This window comes from Mustela lutreola, chromosome 15 (assembly GCF_030435805.1).
Source record: "Mustela lutreola isolate mMusLut2 chromosome 15, mMusLut2.pri, whole genome shotgun sequence".
In the NCBI taxonomy this organism is placed as follows: domain Eukaryota; kingdom Metazoa; phylum Chordata; class Mammalia; order Carnivora; family Mustelidae; genus Mustela; species Mustela lutreola.
The window spans coordinates 50,219,095-50,236,492 of NC_081304.1; the positions used below are offsets into that span (position 1 = coordinate 50,219,095).

At 45.9% G+C, this 17,398-nt stretch overlaps 1 protein-coding gene across 1 annotated transcript; it reads left to right on the plus strand.

Annotated features, from left to right (window-relative positions):
- Positions 1 to 4,862: 4,862 nt before the first annotated feature.
- Positions 4,863 to 17,398, plus strand: LOC131816625 (transient receptor potential cation channel subfamily V member 1-like). The gene is made up of 5 exons (XM_059149543.1): positions 4,863 to 4,967; positions 7,712 to 8,034; positions 9,467 to 9,594; positions 10,142 to 10,257; positions 16,843 to 17,398. Exons 1-3 carry the CDS (start codon positions 4,901 to 4,903, stop codon positions 9,578 to 9,580), a joined length of 504 nt encoding a protein of 167 aa, XP_059005526.1. The 5' UTR covers positions 4,863 to 4,900; the 3' UTR covers positions 9,581 to 9,594; positions 10,142 to 10,257; positions 16,843 to 17,398.

Genomic DNA, 17,398 nt, shown 5'->3' on the forward strand with positions numbered 1-17,398 from the left:
AGGGAACCACATAAACTGCCTGAGTGCCACTGCCCAAGGACAGCTGGACTACCGTTGTGCTCAGGGCCTGGAGTGGGACTGGAGCCTGAGCTGCCGGCTGTCCATGGAGGGGAGAGCTGTGAAGGGGGCTGGCTCCGGGCCACTGCCCACCAACAGCCCCGAATGGGGCCTGGGCAGTGGATCCCGGGTTGCCACTTCCTCCAGGCAGCGCAGGCAGCCCTGTGGGGACTGTGACTGAGACCATGTTGTCCCCGGGCTGCATCAAGAGGACCTGGGTAGATGCAACGTTGCTCCCACTGCAGCCAGGGTGAGACCCCAAGAGGAGAGGCTGGGAAGAACCTGAGGAAGAACTGGAGGTGACCTGGGAGTCAGAGGCTGGCAGGGGAGCAGCCACTGCAGCAGGCAGGGCCAAGGCACTGGATGGGCTAGTTGGGCTACAGCTGCAGGTGGCCTCTGTGTCCCCTCGAAGAGCATCTTGAATGCGGTGGAGAGCAGCTGTCTTTTCCCGGTCAAGGTCCTCAGCAGTCACTCGAAACCCCGGCTGAGGGGGTGACGGCAGCCTCAGAGGCTCCCCTCGCCTGTGTGGCAGCAGACAAACCTTGCGTTTTCCGGACCTGGAACAGTCAGCTGGGGATGAGCAGTTCCTCTGCGTTGTTTTCTGCCTGGTGGTGGTATCGGCATCCTTTTCTGGCTGGTTCTTCTGGCGAAGTGCAGGCACTCCGGCAGGACACAAGGGGCTCTTTTGGCTGACTTTTTGGGGGGACCTCGGGGGCCACGCGGCCTGACTTGTGGCCAGACCCCTCCTTCTCTGCACCGGGTAGCAGCCCATGGTGGAACTGTAGGAACTGGTAATGGCATTTCGAGTGGGGCAGGAGCTCCTATGGGAGCTGAGGGACTTCTTACTGTATGGGTCTTCTGAGCTCTCTTCCTGGGGGACGGCTCTCAGCAGAGGCCCAGGCCTGGGCACAAAGGAAGAGAGGCCTCCGTGGACCCCCAGGGGACTAAATGCCCTCTGTGGGGTCCCAGTGCCTTGAGGGTCCTTTCTGTGAGGACCCTGGGCCTGGGCCAACCCTTTGCCGCTCCGACTGGGGCCTCTGCCCACCTGCTCCGCTGTGGAGACATCATGGGCATTCCTGGGTGCCGAGGGCCGCAGCCCGGTGACGAACCGCTTCTGCAGCACACAGGGGGTGACCGTGTCCACGATGGACTCGCAGTTGCGGCGGCAGGACACCTGCGATCCAGGAGCTGACAGCATCGCCTTCAGCCGGCAGCCCCACCTGCAGAAGGTGGTGAGGAGTCCCAGAAAAAGAAGGCGCAGGGTCTCCAGGATCCCGGAGAAAGCTGCTAGGAGTGAGCATGGTTGCCAACTCGTGGAGGACAGCCTGCGAATGGACCCCGGGGCGTGGACCGCTGGTCGAGCCCTGGGCGCCAAGAGTTGTCTGCGGCCACAGGGAGCCAGGTGGGGGCCCCACAGAGCCCGGGGATGGGGGGAGGGGCACGGCCTGCTCAAGGAGGTGCCCATAGAGCAGTAAGGTAAGGCTAGACACTGAGGATAGCGACCTAGGCTCGCAGTGCTCTCCTTCAGCTGCCAAGTCGCAGCCGAAGGCCTAGAGCACAATGTGGGACCTGTTGCCAGGACACAGCTCTAGAACCTGGAGCCTGAGGAGTGAGCGCGCGTGCAGGAACCCCTGTGCACTCACACAGCTTCTGTTGGGTCATCACCCGGGTCATGAGTCAGGCCTGCAAAGGTGCTGTGGAGGGGTCCACTCCCTCGTTCCCCACACTTGGGGGGTTGACAGATCTCTTGGGCTTGAAGGCTGAACTGAGGAAGAGAAATGGGGGCACAGTGGGTGCCAGCCATCTCCCCTGGCTACTTCTGGGTGGGAACAAGGGAGACTTTACTTTTCATTGTACATCCTCTAGACCATATTTTGTTTTTAAGATTTAATTTTAAAATTAAATTTTAATTTTAAATTAAAATTTAAATGTGGGTCTCCATTGTCCCATCAAAGCATTTCTCAAGGCATTGAGCCCAATGTGGGGCTCAGACTTACAACTCTGAGACCCAGTCACAGGTTCCTCTGCCGAGCCAGCCAGGCGCCCCAGAAGATTAACTTTCATGAGGGAAACATTTTTTTGAAAAGACTCTTTCCTCTTATCTTGTCTCCCAGCTACCCTGATCGCAAGAGGCCCCATGGAGCCCAGCAGCACAATAAGAAATGTTGTATCACGTTGTATCAGACCTCAAAGCTAACTATGCAGTCATTCCTTCCATCATTTCCCAAAAGTTCCATTCATTTCTGTGCAAACTTGGAATTCTCCTGAAGATAGGCAAGTATTCTCCTAGAGCAGTAGATGTATGGCTCTTGCGTTTCAGAAATCCCCCAGTGTCCCTGCCTTCCATCTGGGGCTTCAGGGTTGCCATGAGCCCACCCACCCAAGGCAGGGGGTGTCCTTTCACGGACTCCTCAGCTGAGGCCGGTCACAGCAGGACGGAGCCCGCCCGCTGCTGAGGTCCACCTGTGGCAGCTGTGCGCTTGGCCTGAGGCCCCTCTGCGGGCCACATACTGTCCATGCCTAGAGCGGTCCTGTGGGAGAACTGGAAACTTGTTCACCATCTGTGGATACTTGGTAAGGTCCTTGCAAAGTGATAGCTCAGCTCCCTTGTGAGAGCAGGGGAATCTACAGTTCCCGGTATTGAAATCTAGGATTTTCCTTACCAATATTTCAGTACTTCTGAAATCTCACAGAAGTGGAAAAGGCAGGATGTAAAGTTTAAACATACACAGCATGCCTCCTATGATACAGACCAACAGAGATTACTGCTCATGTCCGCTGAAAGTTGTGCAAGTAGTTAAAAGCTAGCAAAGGCAGACACAAAGCAATTTTATATCAGTACTAGAGGACATGTGAATCATTTGATATATTAGACAGCACAGTGCAGAGGAATGAGGAAATGAGCTATTGCTACATTTCACTAACATGACCTTGAGTGAACAAGCCGGAAATAAAAAAGGACCTAACGTGTTTTTGCATCACTGTTGTAGCTTTGATTCCTCCTGTTTGTTTCCTAACTTTGCATTCACCTACATTCTGGCACAATAGCAAATAACATTCGTGGAAACAGACGTTATTGCCCCTTAGCTCATTTTAAAGGAAACACTTTTTTGTAATTACTCCGTTTAAAGAGACACGGGCTCCTGGGTGGCTCAGTCTTTTAAACACCTGACTTGGGCTCAGGTCAGGATCTCAGTGTCTTGGGCTAGAGCCCCAGTCATAAGGCTCCCTGCGTGACATGGAGTATGCCTCTCTGTCTCCCTGTACACCTCCCCCCTTCTCATGCATGCTCTCTCAGTCTTTCTCTCTCAAATAAATAAAATCTAAAAAAAAAAAAAAAAAAAAAAAAAGAAAAGAAACATGAATGACCTTTTTCCTATGGGTCAGTCTATTACTTCCTATTCAGGAATCTTAAAATGTTTAAGATGTGTTCATAACTACCTCACATTACATTTGAGAGAACAGCTTTATTTTTGCACATTAAATGCTAATTAGTAAATGTCCAGTTGTTGCCTGCAGTTGGGTGAAGAAGCCATATTCCTGGTGGCAATTGTCAATTGTGATGACTAGTTGAGACACATTTTGATCACTTCCCTTTCAAATATCATTCTGTCTGAACACTACATGTATTTTTGTGAACGCAGAATTTAGTAAATAATGCAATATACATGGAGAAAATAAGCTTAAAATTGGTAATTTCAGTAAGATATTCATTCTGTATTCTTATTTATAGGATTCAATTAATTATATGATCCAATTTTATTTATATGATTCAATTCACTGGATCTTTAGTAAAATTAATTTTGAGTGGGTTTTTGGTTATTTTTTCCACCCTGGTTTGAATAATTAGCCATGTCCTCTGATATCTCATTGCTGAGAAATATCATGGTAAAAACAAAAGGCTTGGTGTGTTCCTTAAAGATGTGTGGACCTGCTTCAGGTCCTGGAATTATGTTAATCCAGCAAATGCACAAGAACCAGAGGCAGGAAAGCCTTCAGCTGCTTTCCAGTCCCAGATCAAGGAACACAGTCTAGTGACTAGTGTGTGTGTGTGGTTTTTTTAAGGTGAAAATTGAGGTTTTATTTTGTTTTTTTAAATTATTTATTTTCAGAAAACCAGTATTCATTACACTGGTTCATTATACTGACTCAGCGCGTCTAGGGACGCACAGCGCGGAGACCAGCCGCGTGGCGCCTTCCAGGGTGGTTCGGGCCCGCCCCCCCACGGCCCGGGGCCTCAGAGCCTCGGCTCACGCGGGGCGCCCGCCGGCCGCCACCTCCCGCCGCCCGCCCTGGATAGTTCTCTCTCTATCCGTTGGGCATCTGCTCTGACCCTGCCGTTCCCCGCTCGGTGTCTCTCCCCTCCGGGCCCCGCCCCCCCGCCCAGGCCTCGGGCCCGGGTTCGGCTCCTCGCCTTCCCCGCCCCTGCTCTCGCCCCCCGCTTCGCGCGCCCTGCCTGCCCGCGCCCCGCTTCCCGCTGCAGCCCCCTCGCCCTCTGTGGCGAGAGGGGCCTGGGTTCGCGGGTGCGGGGAGGGACGCGGTTGTGGGTAAAAGCGAGCTCTGGGGGGTGCTTGGGAAGGGAGAGGGGTCCGGTCCGCCCCCGGCGGCTCTGGCGCGGGGGAAGGGATGCGGAGAGGGCGGTGTCGGGTGTCGGCCTCGGGGGCCAGTGGCGGCGCCCGGCGGGACTGGGGGGCCTCCTCAGTCAGGGGCCTGCAGGGTCGGGGTTTCCGCGCCTGGCGGGTTGGCCGCGGACGCAGTCGGCGTCGAGGCGGGGCGGCCTGACCCCTCCCTTGGCCTCGCCTGGGACTGGACTTGGCTCTGACAAGCCTGCTCTCTCCTGCAGATGATCCTGAGAGACCTGTGTCGCTTCATGTTTGTCTACCTTGTTTTCTTGTTCGGGTTTTCCACAGGTAATGGCCTTGCTCAGGGCTGGTGGTGGGCAGAGAACCTGCTCACCTCAGCTTCCGAGGACTCTGCAGGGGCAGGGTGGGGAGAGGCCCACTGGGGTCTGTATCTGTAGCTGAGACAGTTGGAAAATAAAGAACACAAGAAATGAGCAGGTGAACATGGAAATGTAATTCATAAAACATTGTAAGCAATTTTAGAGGTATAGCTGCATTTGGCTTCAATTTTTTTTTTTTTTACATTTTTACTTTTAATTTTTAAATTAATTAATTAAATTAATTAATTCAGTATGAGAGAGAGATAGAAAGAGAGAAAGCAGGAGAGGAGCTGAGGGATTGGGGGAGAGAGAATCTTAATCAGCCTCCATCCCCAGGGCAGAGCCTGTCCACACAACCCTGAGATCATGACTTGAGCTAAAATCAGGAATTGGCACTTAACTGACTAAGCCACCCAGGTGCCCCTTTTAAAATTTTAATTTTGACATTATTTAGGAATTTCAGAAAACTTGTAAGAATAATGCAAATAACTTTACTTATTACCCCGAATCCCCAAATTTTACCACATTTAAAAATCACATTCTGCTACACACACACACACACACACACACACACGCGCACACACACACACGTGCATGCACACCACCACCACCACCATACTAAAAAAAATAGTAAGGTGCAGACACGATCAGCCCTTTACCACTGGATAAAGTCTGCATTTCCTAAAAACAAGAATATTTTTCTTACATAAAACAGTGTATAATGATCAAAATAAGGAAATAAAACACTGATACAGTGCTTCTAGCTAATCTACCAGCCTTATTCAGATTTCACCAATTGTCCTAATAATGTCCTTTACAGAAATGAAAATCCCAGATCATGTAGTTGTCAAGTCTCTTTAGTTTCTTTAATCTGGAGTGATTCCTCAGTCTTTCCTTGTCTTGTAACCTTAGCATTTTTAATGAATAAAGGCTGGTTTTTACAATGTCTCTCAGTTTGGGTTTGTTTGATGTTTCCTCACAATTAGATTCAGGTATGTATTTTTTAAAATCAGAATATCAAGGAAGTAATGTGTGTCTTCCTCAGTCCATTGTATCAGGAGTCCCACAATGTTCGTTTAGCCCATTTCTAGTGATGTTAACTTTAATTACTTGGTTTTGATGGGTCTGCTAGATTACTGTCAAGTAATTATCTTTCGTTTTGGAATCAGTAAGAGTCAATAAGTAATTTGTGAGGAGATGCTTTGAGACTAGGTAAATATCCTGTTTCTCATCAAACTTAAAACAGATGATTCTCACTTGAATCACTTAATCCTAATAGTTGCCAGATGATGATTTTTTAACTGTCATTCCTTCTACATTTATTAGCCGGCGTTCTATTGTAGGGAGGAACTTTCCATTCTCCTGCATTCATTTATTATTTACATCATCGTGGCCTCACAGATTCTCTTCTGGTTTTTCTTTTTCTTTCTTTTTTTTTTTTTTTTTTTGTTTCTTTTTCATGGATTCTCACTTTGTTAAATGGGTCATAATCTTAACTATTACCATCTATCTTGATGCTGAGATTGTCTGAGCAATCATCTTTGGGAGCCTCTCCAAGCTGGTTCCTGAGCTCTTGACACATCTACAGCATTTCTGGGCACCTGGTTCTGCTTTGATCCTCATCTGAGTCCTGCATTTACATGGCTCACATGCACACCGTCCCCTGTCCCCATCCCAGAGCCTGTTTTGGAATCTCTGTCTCAGAGTTATGGACAGTTTTGCCTGGGAGCTTTGACTGATAGGGATGGATGTGGGCTCCAGCACCTCGTCTGAAGGCCCTGGTCTGTCAGTACCCATGGGAAGGGATTTGGCCAAGTGGGTTCATGGCTACCAGCTATGCAGGAACCATGGGGCACAACTGTTATGAAAGCTGTCAGACTCCAGATTATTTTTCCCAAAGAAAGGTGTAGTGTGCTGCAAGAGGCTATTCTGCTCTGAGCTGCTTAGTCCCTATCATTCTGGAATACGTTAACTCTGGGTCACAGTCTAAGGTACACAGGCAGACAGAGTGTGATTGAGGAGCTGGATGTGGATTCAGAACTGATATGTAAAGTTAGGCAGGTTGTGTGCTGCACAAAGGTGACTATATTCACATTGTATATATAGATTTGCATATTAAACAGGTTTTTTTCCCTAGAGGATGATGATAAAACTCTTAGTGTAACAAAACAGTATACAGTTGACCCTTGGACAACAGGGGGATTAGGAACACCAATTCCCTGCACAGCTAAAAATCTGCAAATAACTTTTGACTCCCCCAAAACTTTTATAAAGCCGACTGCTGATTGAAAGTCTTACCAATAACATAAACAGTTGATTAACACATATTTCATATGTTATATATATATATATATATATATATAAAACATGCGGTATTCTTATAATAAAGTAAGCTAGAGAAAATAAAAAAGTTATTAATAAAATCATACAGAAAATACATTTACAGTACTATACTGTATTTATTGAGAAAAATCTGTGTATAAGTAGACTCATGAAGTTCCAATCCATGCTGTTCAAGGATCAGCTATACTACAGCAGTTGGCTGATAGTTCTGAAGAAACAGGTGGTTTTCTGTGTTTAAGTTCATAAAGAAGTGTCCCATGGCCAAGCAGCATTCCTGCTGCAGACCCATCCTGGGATATGGGGTGTGTCTGTTGGTGGTTCTGTCTTGGCTTGCATTCAGCTGCACCTGTCCCTCCCCATGTCTTGTAGCGGTGGTGACACTGATTGAGGATGGGAAGAATAACTCTGTGCCAGCTGAGTCCACATTGCACAGGTGGCGAGGGCCAGGCTGCCGGCCTCCTGACAGCTCCTACAACAGCCTTTACTCCACATGTCTGGAGCTTTTCAAGTTCACCATTGGTATGGGTGATCTGGAGTTCACAGAGAACCTTGACTTCAAGGCTGTCTTCATCATCTTGTTGCTGGCCTACGTGATTCTCACCTATATTCTTCTGCTGAACATGCTCATTGCCCTCATGGGTGAGACTGTCAACAAGATTGCGCAGGAGAGCAAGAACATCTGGAAGCTACAGGTGGGTCAGTGGGTGGGCTGTGTCCAGCAGGAGGATGTCTGCTGCTCTCTTTGCTGCTTAGCACAGTTAGGTGTGTGACCCCTTGCAGGGTTTGGGGAAGGGCAGAGACCCCAGGCAGCCCTGGGGGATCAAGCAAGAGCATCTCCCCCAGTCGACTCCCTGCTGGCCCCTCCTTCTGGGGTTCCCTCCCAAGCATCACCAACTGGTGTTCACAGACACTGTGGTTAAACAGTCCCCAGGGGCAGGAGATGGAGGGCTCAGCCCCAGGGGGTGCCCACCTCACAGAAGCTTGGTCTAGGGTGGGCATCAGAGACCATACTTGGGGGGAACAGCTAGAATGGGGGGAGCTCTAATAGCTGCGTTTTTGAGGCACCTGATCCATATCTACTCTCCCGCCAAATAATAAACTGTCATTCTTATTAAGTAACATTGACTCTATACCAAGTATTGTTCTAAGTGTTTTACATGCTTTCATTTAATTCTCACAACAATGCTATCAAGTGGCTACCATTATCATTCCCATTTTTGGATAAAGGCACTGAGGCATAGAGAAGTTGGGTATCTGTGTCCAAGATAACTACAGATCTTCCTCAATTAACAATGGGGTTACCTTCCAATAAACCACCATAATTTAAATATGCATTTAATGCACCCAACCTACTGAACATCATAGCTTAGCCCATCCTACCTTAAGTGCACTTAGAGCACTTAACTTCAGCCTACAGTTAGGCAAAATCATCTAACACAAAGCCTATTTTATAATAAAATGTTGGATGTCTCATGAAATTTTTTGACTAATATAATAAAAGTGAGAAGTAGAATGGTTATATGGGTACAGAGTGGTTGTAAGTATACTGGTTGTTGACCCTTGTGATTGCGTGGCTGACTGGGAACTCCCAGCCTCACGAGAAAGGATTGTACTATACTTTGCTTGCCTGGGAAAAGATCCACGTCTAAAACTTGAAGTATGATTTCTGCCAAATACATACTGCTTTTGTATCATTGTGAAGTTGAAAATCATTAAGTTGAACCATTGTAAGTCTGGATCTATCTGTAATAAGTAGCATAGTCAGTATTCGACCCAAGAAGCCCCATCGTGTGGCCCTGCTCTTAACTACTACACTGTCTGCCCCTTTGTGAGCACTTCAGGGAAGAGTCCGGGGCTGGACACTCTACCTCACTTATGGGAGGCCCTGCCCCAACTGGACCTGGCAGGCAGCAGCCGTCCCTGGGCAGGTCTGGGCTGGAGGGTCTGAGCTTGGAGTGTGCACCTGCCAAGCTACAAAAACAAGCTTGACGTAGAAGGCACTAGAGGTCCCGTTCAGGGGCACTGGGACTGGGACTGGAGAGGCTGATCTTGGAAGCCCCACTGACAGCCAGGGGAAGCCCGGGATAAGCCCTTTGCCCCTCTGTTCTCAGTGTCTTCTCACAGAGAGCTATCACCATCCTGGACACGGAGAAGAGCTTCCTTAAATACATGAGGAAGGCCTTCCACTCAGACAAGCTGTTGCAAGTGGGGTACACACCTGATGGCAAGGATGACTAGAGGTGGTGTTTCAGGTAATGCCCAGGCAGGAAATCAAACTTAGGGAGCTCAGGGGCTTAGCTATAGATATCAGGGATCTACCCAGAGCCAGCTATGGGTACAGAGGACATTTTGGGGCTTTGTGGCATAAGGGACTCATCTGGAGCCAGCTGTGGATACAGAAACCTGCCTCAGGGCTCTCTGGGACCAGTCATGAACATAGGGGACTCTCCCAAGGCCAGCTATCGGTAGGTATATGGGCTACCCCAAGGCTCAGCTGTGGGCATTAGGAGACCTACAGGAAAATGAAGTGTCCAAAGGGGTCATCCAGTGATCAGGGTCAGAACCTGGAATCCAGCATTTAAAGTCCCTGGGCCTCATGATGTGGTCAGAGAACAAAGCTTTGGGGGGTGGTATCCAAAAAGCAGGCCCCTCTCAGCCCTCCTGCCTACCAGCTATGTCTCCCCATCCTGGTCTATGGGCTTCTTGGGATTGGCCTGTGGTACTAAGCCCTCAACCTGGGAAGCTAGGCATGGCTTTTAGGCCATAAGCTCCTAGCTCCCTTGTCTCCTTGCCCTACAGGGTGGATGAGGTCAACTGGACCACCTGGAACACCAATGTAGGTATCATCAATGAAGACCCGGGCAACTGTGAGGGCATCAAGCGCACCCTGAGCTTCTCCCTGTGGTCAGGCAGAGGTGAGGCATGAAGGAAGTATGCTGTGACATGGAGGGAGCCTGATGTTGGGCAAGTGAAGCCTTGGGGTTCCTTGCTCCTTGAAGGCCTTCTTCACCCCACAGCCTGGATTCTGGAACAGCCCCAAGGGTCAAGCACCTGCATACGCTCTGTCACAGGCACTCTTTTGTACTCTCACGCATTCCCGCACAGCTGACTGTGCCACATGCCCATGCTCACCAGCTCTGCCAGTACCCTGCCCCAGGCATCTGTCCTCAAGTGCCTCAGCGGAAGCAGTTGATCCCACATACAGCCATCTGGGACAGCTGGCCTCGTGGGCTGCCCTGTCTCCTCTTCTCGATCCTCACACCCAGTGTCTATGTTCAGCTGTGTGACTCTTAGGGACACAAGCAGGTACAGGCAAAAACTCACCTTGCATGAACACAACCAGGCAGGCAGAGGAAGAATGGGAAGACTAAAGGGTATATATACCTTGAGCAGAAATGCTCTGTAGAAAGTCACTACCAGGAAAAAAAAAAAGTCCTTTTAACAGTTAATGGTAAACATTTAATAGTACTTGTCAAATTATAGGTCTAATTGAGGACATTTATTTAAAAATGAAGCAAACGTGGTTTGTACTGAACAGATTTTGAGTTATAATTGTGCACTAATTCTTCATTTTTAGCTTTTAGAAAATTGTGGTAAAATATGTGTAATACAAAAGTTGCCATTTTAAACCATTTTTAAGTGTATAATTCATGGGTGCTAATTGTGTCCACAATGTAATGAAACCTTCACCGCTTTCTATTTCCAGAACATTTTCATTATTTCAAACAGGAACTCTGTACCTATTGAATGATACAGAGTTCCTGTTTGAAATAATGAAAATGTTCTGGAAATAGAAAGCTATTTCTACCAATTGAATGATTACTCCTATTTCTTCCTTCTCCCACCCCCTGGTAACCTCTGTTCTACTTTCTGTCTCTGTCTCTTTTGTCTCTGTCTCTGTCTCTTTTGCCTAGGGTAGGTACCTGGTATAAGTGGAACACACCTTTGTGTCTAGCTCAATAATATCCCATTGTAGGTATATACCACATTTTATTTACCCGTTCATCTTTTCAATCAACATCAGGATTGTGTCCACTTTTTGGCTATTGTGAGCATTGGTGGACATAATTCTGTTTGACTTCTGGCTTTCAGGTGTTTTATTAATTAATTAATTAATACAGAGGCAGAAAGGGGGTGTGCGGAAAAGGAAGAGAGAAAATCTTTTTTTTTCAGGCTTCTCATGAATTTTTTAGTCTATTCTGTACAAAAATATGGCTTACAGTTTATTGCTGAAATGTAGGAACATGAAGATTCCCAGTCCATAGTTTTAAACCTAACAAGTATGAGAGAGAGAATCTTAAGCAGACTCCACACCCAGTGTGGATGTGGGGCTCAGTCTCATGACTCTGAGGTCAAGACCTGAGCTGAAATCAAGAGTCAGATGCTTCAGTTCTTTGGATAGAAATGAAACTGCTGGATCCTATGGTAATTCTGTGTTTAACTTTTTTAAGGAACTGCCAGAATGTTTTCTAAAGTGGCTGCATTTCTGTACATTCCCACCAGCAAAACATGAGCGTTCCACATCCTCACCAACACTTGCTGTTTCATGGGTTTTTGTTGTGGTGGTGGTGGTTGTAGCCATCCTAATGGATGTGCGGTTGTATCTTATTATGGTTTTGATTTGCATTTCCCTAATGACTAATTATTTTGATATCTTTCCAAATGCTCATTTGTCATTATAGGTACTCTTTGGAGAAATGGTTATTCAAGCAATCTGCCCATTAAAAAATTTGCTTTGTTGTTGAGTTATAGAAGTTCTTTATACATTTTGGATATTAATCCTTTGTCAGGTATACCATCTGCCAGTGTTTTCTTCGATTCTCTGAGTTGTCCTTTGATATAAAAGTTTTTTTCTTTTTTTGATGAAGCCCAGTTTATCTATTCTTTTCTTTTATTGCCTATTCTTTTGGTGTAATATGTAAGAAATTATTGCCAAATCCAATGTCTTGAAGATTTTTCCCTATTTTTTTTATAAGAGTTCTATAGTTTTAGTTCTCAACCATTTCCATGTTGATTTTTTTTAATTGATTCATGATTTTCTTTTTTGCTATAAACCTTGGACTATTTCCCAGAGTTGTGACAATATTGGTTCCAAAGTTTCTGTCTGTTTTTTGTTTGTTTGTTTGTTTGTTTTTTGATATTTTTATGGTGGTCTAGATTTTGGGAACTACCTACTTTACCATTTTGCTGGTAATTCTTGAACAAAGAAATGAACCAGATGTTGACTGTTTGGGTTTTTTCTTTGGTAGGATGGGAGAAAGGGCACTATTTTCAGATCAGTTTGCCTGATAGAATGATACTGCATCTTTCATATTTGATATTGCTTCATAGACTCTTTTTTTTATTTTAAAAACTTAAAATCAACTTTACTGAGATATGATTTACATACAGTAAAATGCACGCATTTAAAATGTATAGTTTGGTAAGTTTCAGGAAATATCTACTCAGGGAACCACCACCCACTCAACGTATAGAACATTTCCATCATGCCAGGAAGTACCCTAATGCCTCTTTGTAATCAGCTTTGACCTCCCCATGCCAGGTAACTACTTGTCTAATTTCTAATCCTGTCAATTAGTTTGATATCAGCTTTTGTTTACTTGAAAATGTGAATTTCAGTCTCATGTTTGAAGGATATTTTCACTGGATACAGAATTCTGGGTTAACAAATTTTTTTTCCCTATTTTTAAAAAAAATTTCCAACATTAACTTTTTCTCCACTGTCTCTGGCCTCCATTGTTTCTGATGAGAAGTTGCTCATTATTTGCATTCCTGTATGTAATTTGTCTTTTTCTTTTTGGCTGCTTTCAAAATATTCTCTTCATCTTAGGTTTTCAGCAGTTTGAGTAAAACATGCTTTGGTTTGTTTTTTTTTTTGTTTATCCTGTTTAAGATTCACCTGCAATTCTTGGATCTGTACATCAGAGTCTCTACATATATTTTGCTTCATTGTCCCTATCTACTTTGGGGGGGACTCTAATAATATATATTTTATTTTATTTAACTTTATTTATTTGAGAGAGAAAGAGAGAGGGAAGGAGAGAGCAGGGGGAGGGACAAAAGGAGCAAGAGAAAGAGAACCTCAAGCAGACTCCCTGCTGAGTGCAGAGCCTGACACAGGACTTTATCCCAGGACCCCAAGATCATGACATGAGTTGAAATCAAGAGTTGGATGCTCAACTGTCTGAGCCATCCAGGTGCCCCACACCTGGGTGGTATTTTAATTTTTTAGATTTTATTTATTTATTTGACACACAGAGAGAGATCACAAGTAGGCAGAGAGGCAGGCAGGGGGCCTGATGCAGGGCTCAATCCCAGGACCCTGAGACCATGACCTGAGCTGAAGGCAGAGGCTTAACCTACTGAGCCACCCAGCTATCCCATCCCTACATGTATTTTAGATCGTTTGATATTGTCCCACAGGTTTCTGAGGCTTTATTTTTACTTGATTTTTTTTTCTATTTCTCAAATTTGAGAATTTTATTGTTCTGTCTTCAAGTTCACTGATCCTATCCTCAGCCATCTGCAAACTATGATTAAGCTCATCCAGTGACTATTATATTTCAAGTATTATGCTATTTGGTTTTCGAGTTTCTATTTCTTTTTTAAATGATTTTCATTTCCTTCCTAAGATTCTCTAGCTGGTCTGTCACCAAGATCCTATTTTCCTTTTTTTTTTTTTAATTTTTTTTAAACATATAAATAATAGTTAATTTAAATTCTCTGCCAACTGCATCTGGGCCACCTTTTTTAAAAAAATATTTTATTTATTTATTTGACACAGAGAGAGAGAGAGATCACAAGTAGGCAGAGCAGCAGGCAGAGAGAGAGGGGGAAGCAGGCTCCCTGCGGAGTAGAGAGCCCGATGTGGGACTCGATCCCAGGACCCTGAGACCATGACCTGAGCTGAAGGCAGCGGCTTAACCCACTGAGCCACCCAGGTGCCCCCATCTGGGCCATCTTGGGGACAATTTCCATTGACTGTTTTTTCTTCCTCCTTACTGTGAGTCACATTTCCCTGTTTCTTTGCATGTTTAGTAACTTTTAATTGTCAACTGGGCATTGTGGATAATCTATTTTAGAGACCCCTGATTAAGTTTTTGTTTTAGTTGGCAGTTCAGTTATTGAGCGAATCACCCTGAACTTGTGCAGACTTAGTTTTAAAATTTATAATGATAGATCTGTGAAATGCCAAGGTATTTTCCAATTCCATCAAACTTGTGGGACTCAACATCCAAACTGTTTCCACTGAAGTTCTTGCCAGGACTTGGTTTTAGGCTTTGTTAGGGTGGGTCTTGGGTAGACCTTACTGTAGGGCATGTAGAGTAAGTAGGGCATTTCTGTGTTTTAACTTGATCCTCAGAGTAGAAAAAAGGTATTAAGGAGGTCTCCCCACTGAGTACTGCTCAGCTTCCAGTGTTTCTATCCCACTGTCAGCCCTATAGTGGCCCCTGCCTGGTAAGCCTTATGCAGTCTCACATTGTGCAAGTACACTCAAGCCCCCAGCCCAGAGACTTCTAGACCTCCACCATCACACCTCCTTTTTCCTCTTCTTCTGTGCCCTGTCTCACTGATTCTAGCTGCTTCAGCTGTCCAAAACCCCAATCTCTTCTTCCTTAGTTCAGAGGTACTGCCATGGTCTGCTTAGACTCCAGCTCACTACACCACAGTCAGAGAAATTGTCCCTATGCAAACCATCAGGGAAATCATGGGGCTCCGTTTGTGGATTTCACTTTTTCTCAGCAACTGCAGTTTTCAGTCTGTATCCTATGCCTGAAAACATTTACTGCAAATATTTTTTCCTGATTTATGGTTGTTTACAGCAGTGTGGGTAGCTCAGCACTACATACTCCATCAGGATAGAAGTAGACATCTTTTTTATCAAGAGCTTTCTGCAATCCTGTGATTTTCACACTAGTTTCATTAGAGGCACTTCCTGTGTCATGCCATAGAACTTATTGATTATCTCTACAATTGTTATTGATCTAACTTTACCACAGAGCCATTCAAAGATGATTTTGCCTATAATTTGAGCTTCCAGTATCAATCTTATTGACTTCATGAAACCTCCCATCTTTGAAAGATTTGCTGTTGTACTTTGTGGTTAACTTGCATTGTGTTTGCATGACATTGTTGGCTGTTTATAACATTGCACATTCACTGTGTATTAACAAAGATATTGTTGAAGTAGCGGGGATATACACATTCTTGTTACTTGGATTGGGGTAGGAGGTGGTTAGAGGTTTCCTGATTTCACATTTATAATGAATTAGTGAATATTTCCTGAGGATTTTGATTTTTTGGTTCAACTTTGTAGCAGTGTACACTTTAGTAATGAATAGTCATACAATTCAGATAACAAGGAACTTTCCTACGTACAAAGTGTGTATGATTGGGAAGGGGCAAAGGAATACATGAGAGAAAGGCCAGGGAGGAAAGCAGTTAATAGCTGAGCTGGGGGGAACACTTGAGAGAGTCTTGGCATCAGGGCTGTGGGAAGTGGGCATGGGGAGCCCTGTGCCTCCTTTCAGGGCTAGGGCTGGGCCAAGCAGTCTCTGAAGCTGCATGTTGCCAACACTGAGCCAGCCAGAAGATTGTGTCTCAGTGAGACCTGGCCTATATCCCCATGAAGTCCTGCTTCAATGCCTGGGTTCTTATTTAGCAGGTGATGCTTGGGAGCAGGCCAACATCAGCCTGCAGGCCTGGGGTAAACACCAAGACCTGGAGAATTTGGCTGGAGTGGTCATGGTGGGCCTAGCTTCCCATGTTCCTGATGCCTTTGACGTGTGGTCAGTGTTAGACACCAGCAGAGGAACCTGAATTACGGCCTGAGGGTAGGAGGTATAGAAGGTATAATCGAGGCTGGTTTTCTAGAGAGATTAGACCCAGGGTGGCCAACCAGAGGGCTTGGCTGTGGGAGGGGAACATGTGCAGCTTTCCCTCCTGGTTGTCAGTTTGCCTAGGTGGCTGGGAAGCTGGAGGGGCCTCGGGAGTGACAGCTGGATTCTCTTTAGGAGCTCCCTGTGCACACAGTAGAGCCCCATTTAAGACCTAATGTCACCATGTTTTCTTTGGCATTGTTCCCAATATGCTATGCTCTGGTGGGTCCTGGTCCCCAGATCCTGATTCTCTGGCTGGTTCATCAGCCTACAGCTGACCTGATGTGGAGCCACCATGGGGCAGACCACAGTGTTGCTCTGTGGAGATCTGTCCTCCCTCCCATGTGGGCAGGGAGGAGATGGAGACTGGGAAAGGCAAGCAATAGACTCTGATGAGGTCCCTGCAAGTCAGGGTGAGGAGAAGGAGGATTTAGGATTTTCCAGAGTGGGAGAGGCTCCCTAAGCACGCAAGGGAAGAGGAAATGGCAGCTATCCCTGTGTCTCAGGAAGGACCAAAATGTCTGGGTCTCCTTTAAGAGAACTACAAGTTGGTAAGGCCAACAAATAAGTGTTTATTTCTGCGTGCTGCATCCAAGGCAGTAATGAGGTTTTACCCTTTAGTTTCAGGAAGAAACTGGAAGAACTTTGCCCTGGTTCCCCTTTTAAGAGATGCAAGTACAAGAGAAAGGCCCTCTGCTCAACCAGAGGAAGTTCATCTGAGACACTTTGCAGGGTCCCTCAAGCCAGAAGATGCTGAGGTCTTCAAGGATCCTGTTGCTTGAGGGGAAAAGTGAGGGACCCCTCTAGGGTACTCCTAACACTGTTGGGCCTCAGAATATCTCACTGTGGAGGGAACAACAGGGCCCTCTCAGCAGCCTGGCTTGGCCTGTGCCTGCCCAGGCACTTTCCTCCCCTGCTCTGCACAAGCTACGGGAAGCATTGTTGGGTGCATGGGGAGAGCTAGTCATCCAGCCTTACTGTCCCCAAGGGAGTCTCCCACCAGGAAATTATTTTGCTCTCATATTTTTACTAACTTTGTTAGGTATCATGAATGATGAATCTTGTGTGGACATATGTGATGCCATTGTTTTATTTTATATAAATAGGAGTGAATGTAAATGAGGCCCAGGAAAACACCTCTTGGAACAAAACAAAACATGTCCTTTGAAGTAAACTG